This window comes from Penaeus chinensis, chromosome 19 (assembly GCF_019202785.1).
Source record: "Penaeus chinensis breed Huanghai No. 1 chromosome 19, ASM1920278v2, whole genome shotgun sequence".
Lineage (NCBI taxonomy): Eukaryota > Metazoa > Arthropoda > Malacostraca > Decapoda > Penaeidae > Penaeus > Penaeus chinensis.
In genome coordinates, this window is record NC_061837.1 from 4,638,446 (window position 1) to 4,640,945 (window position 2,500).

General features: G+C 38.0%; 1 protein-coding gene across 1 annotated transcript in view; it reads left to right on the plus strand.

Moving 5' to 3' along the window:
* The window catches only part of LOC125035365 (crustacean hyperglycemic hormone 6-like), a 2,543-nt gene extending 227 nt beyond the window's left edge, over positions 1 to 2,316 (plus strand). Inside the window, exons 2-4 of the mRNA XM_047627706.1 lie at positions 372 to 643; positions 915 to 1,042; positions 1,306 to 2,316. Coding sequence (XP_047483662.1) covers positions 372 to 643; positions 915 to 1,017 — 375 coding nt within the window. The 3' untranslated portion in view covers positions 1,018 to 1,042; positions 1,306 to 2,316. The remainder of the gene's footprint in view (positions 1 to 371; positions 644 to 914; positions 1,043 to 1,305) is intronic.
* Positions 2,317 to 2,500: the final 184 nt, after the last annotated feature.

Sequence of the window (2,500 nt, forward strand, 5' to 3'; positions counted from 1 at the left end):
GATTGTTCATATTGTACTAGTAGTGTGTTCATATGGTTTCATTAAATTCGTTATCTGTCATTAACGCTCTTTTTTAATTGTATGTTGTATCGTGTATCAGTGCGCTTAAAAAAACCTCAGTATATCGTAGTTTAATTGCTACAATTATTGGAAAGCACGTCCTGGATAAAGTCTGCGGTAAATCTATCCATCATTCGATAGCTGTCATCCCGCTCTCCACCCATTTCTTTCAAATTTACACATATCTTATATTCTTATTCACACCTCTTGCGTACCCTTTCAATAAACCCATGTTTTTAACGTGTTTATTCATGCATTCAGTTTCTCTGCTCAGCCACCGCTTTTCACAAACACCGTTCCTCCGCCCACAGATGGTTCTCGTCTCAGCGTCAATGCTCCTCTTGGTCGCCATCCTGGCTTCGCACAACGGTGTCCATGCGAGGTCCGTTGTCCCCGACGGCCTCCAGGATCTTGAAATTCCTCGTCAGGAAAGCGATTTGTTCGCCGTCAGAAGAAAGAGGCAGGTGTTCGACGCCTCGTGCAAAGGGATCTACGATCGAAAGCTTTGGGCCAAGCTCAACAATGCGTGCTTGGACTGCCAGAACATCTACAGAGGGAATCCGGCTATTGAGGGAGAATGCAGGTAAATAGATTTTGCATAGATATCAATACTCACATGTGCACACATGAACATGCACACGTACATGTACAAGCGCACACGCACACACACATGCGTACAACTCACGCACACATACACATACACATACACGCGCATCCACACACACACACACACACACACACACACACACACAGCACAGCACATATACATGCGGAATAGAATGATATTCACATCCACAGTAGAGTTTATACAGTGCACTTAAAATATGCTAAACATTGTACTTTCTTCTCTCCAGGGAAAACTGCTTCGGTACAGGGGTCTTCTACGAATGCATCAGGGACCTGAAACTACCCGCGAAAAATTACTTATATTTTGCCGAACTCTTGAGAAAAAGCTAGTGTGTAGAAGCAATTATACCTCAAGGTACGTATTGCGGGAGCTGTGTTGCAATGTTGATATTGCTGTTGATTTGGTTTTGTATTCAAGTTTGAGTAGTATTATAAGATCGATATTTTTGATTTTGTATTCAGTTTGATTTTATATTCAAGGTTGACTTGATCTTGTGTTTATAGATACGCTACATTATATATATATATCTTTACTTATTATTTTTTTCTGTTGTGGGTAAACAAATAATAACAACATGCATACAATTGTCACTCAACGAATTTTCTTCTTCTTTCCAGGATCAGAAATCGATACAGCTGAAAAAAATATATGTCTATATTTTACATTCGTAATCCCTCTATAAACAACTAAACTCAAGCAGCAACAACCAGATTGCCAAGCTCCTCGTTAAAGGAACCACTTCCCTGTTGAAATCTTTTTCCCGCGCGTCAGCAAAAGAATGGCGTTTCCTGTTTATCTCGTTCAGCGAAGGTGGAAGTGTGGAGTGTGGAGTGTGTTGTGTTGCACTGGAGTAATGTGGATCACTCTCCTGCAGTGGAGAGGTTGAACAGAGAGGTGTTTGTGGGGAAATCTGCGAAGGATTAGCAGGATGGGGAAAATATGCAGAAGTTTGGAGAAGATTGGAAAATTACAGGCCAGTAAGATTGGAAAATTGTTCTAGAAACGAAAACGGGAAAGGTGTATATATGAAATAAAATTAGAAGAAATACTGGAGAAAACAAGAGGAAGAAAAAAAAACATATATACGCGCAAGAAACGAGAAGATTAAAGAGCAAAGACAAGTTAGGAGAAGCATAGAAGTAACCGAAGAAACGAGAAGAAAGGAAATGGAACGTGCAAAATACAGAAGAAAATTAAAAAAAAAACGACAAGAAAAGAGCCAAAGTGAACAATTACATCAATTTCATCGGAAGTGAAGAAAAGATGCGTGACAATGAACACGTGAACTATAATTGTTATCGGTTATTTATTACAATTTCCTGTCTCTTCTTTGGGCATTCCTGTAACAAAGGTTTAGAAGACCGAAATTGCTGACGTCATACAAGACAAATTACTGTTAAAATTCGCGATAAGATTATAGTTTCACTTCGTCGAGTTTCTTGCATGTATCGCAATTAATACGTACATATATACATGTCTTTATATACACGTGTGTGTGTGCGTGTACATGTATGTATTTTTCATGTGTTGTTCTAGTCGGATATGATTGTAATTGTTTCATATTTTTGTACCTGCTTTACATATTTAAATAATTTATGATTTAAAGATAAGTATACTAATTTTGTTGATGTGTGAATATTATTTACCCCAGGCAGTTCTAAGCATGAAATAAATGAGCTAGAATTATCTGACATCAAAATGAATATTTGCCCTAAAGCTAGGAATAGACGAACGATATTCAACAACACTTAATCTGAAAAAAAGGGAATGATGTTGGATAGTGATTAAATTATCGAGAAAATATAATGGAAG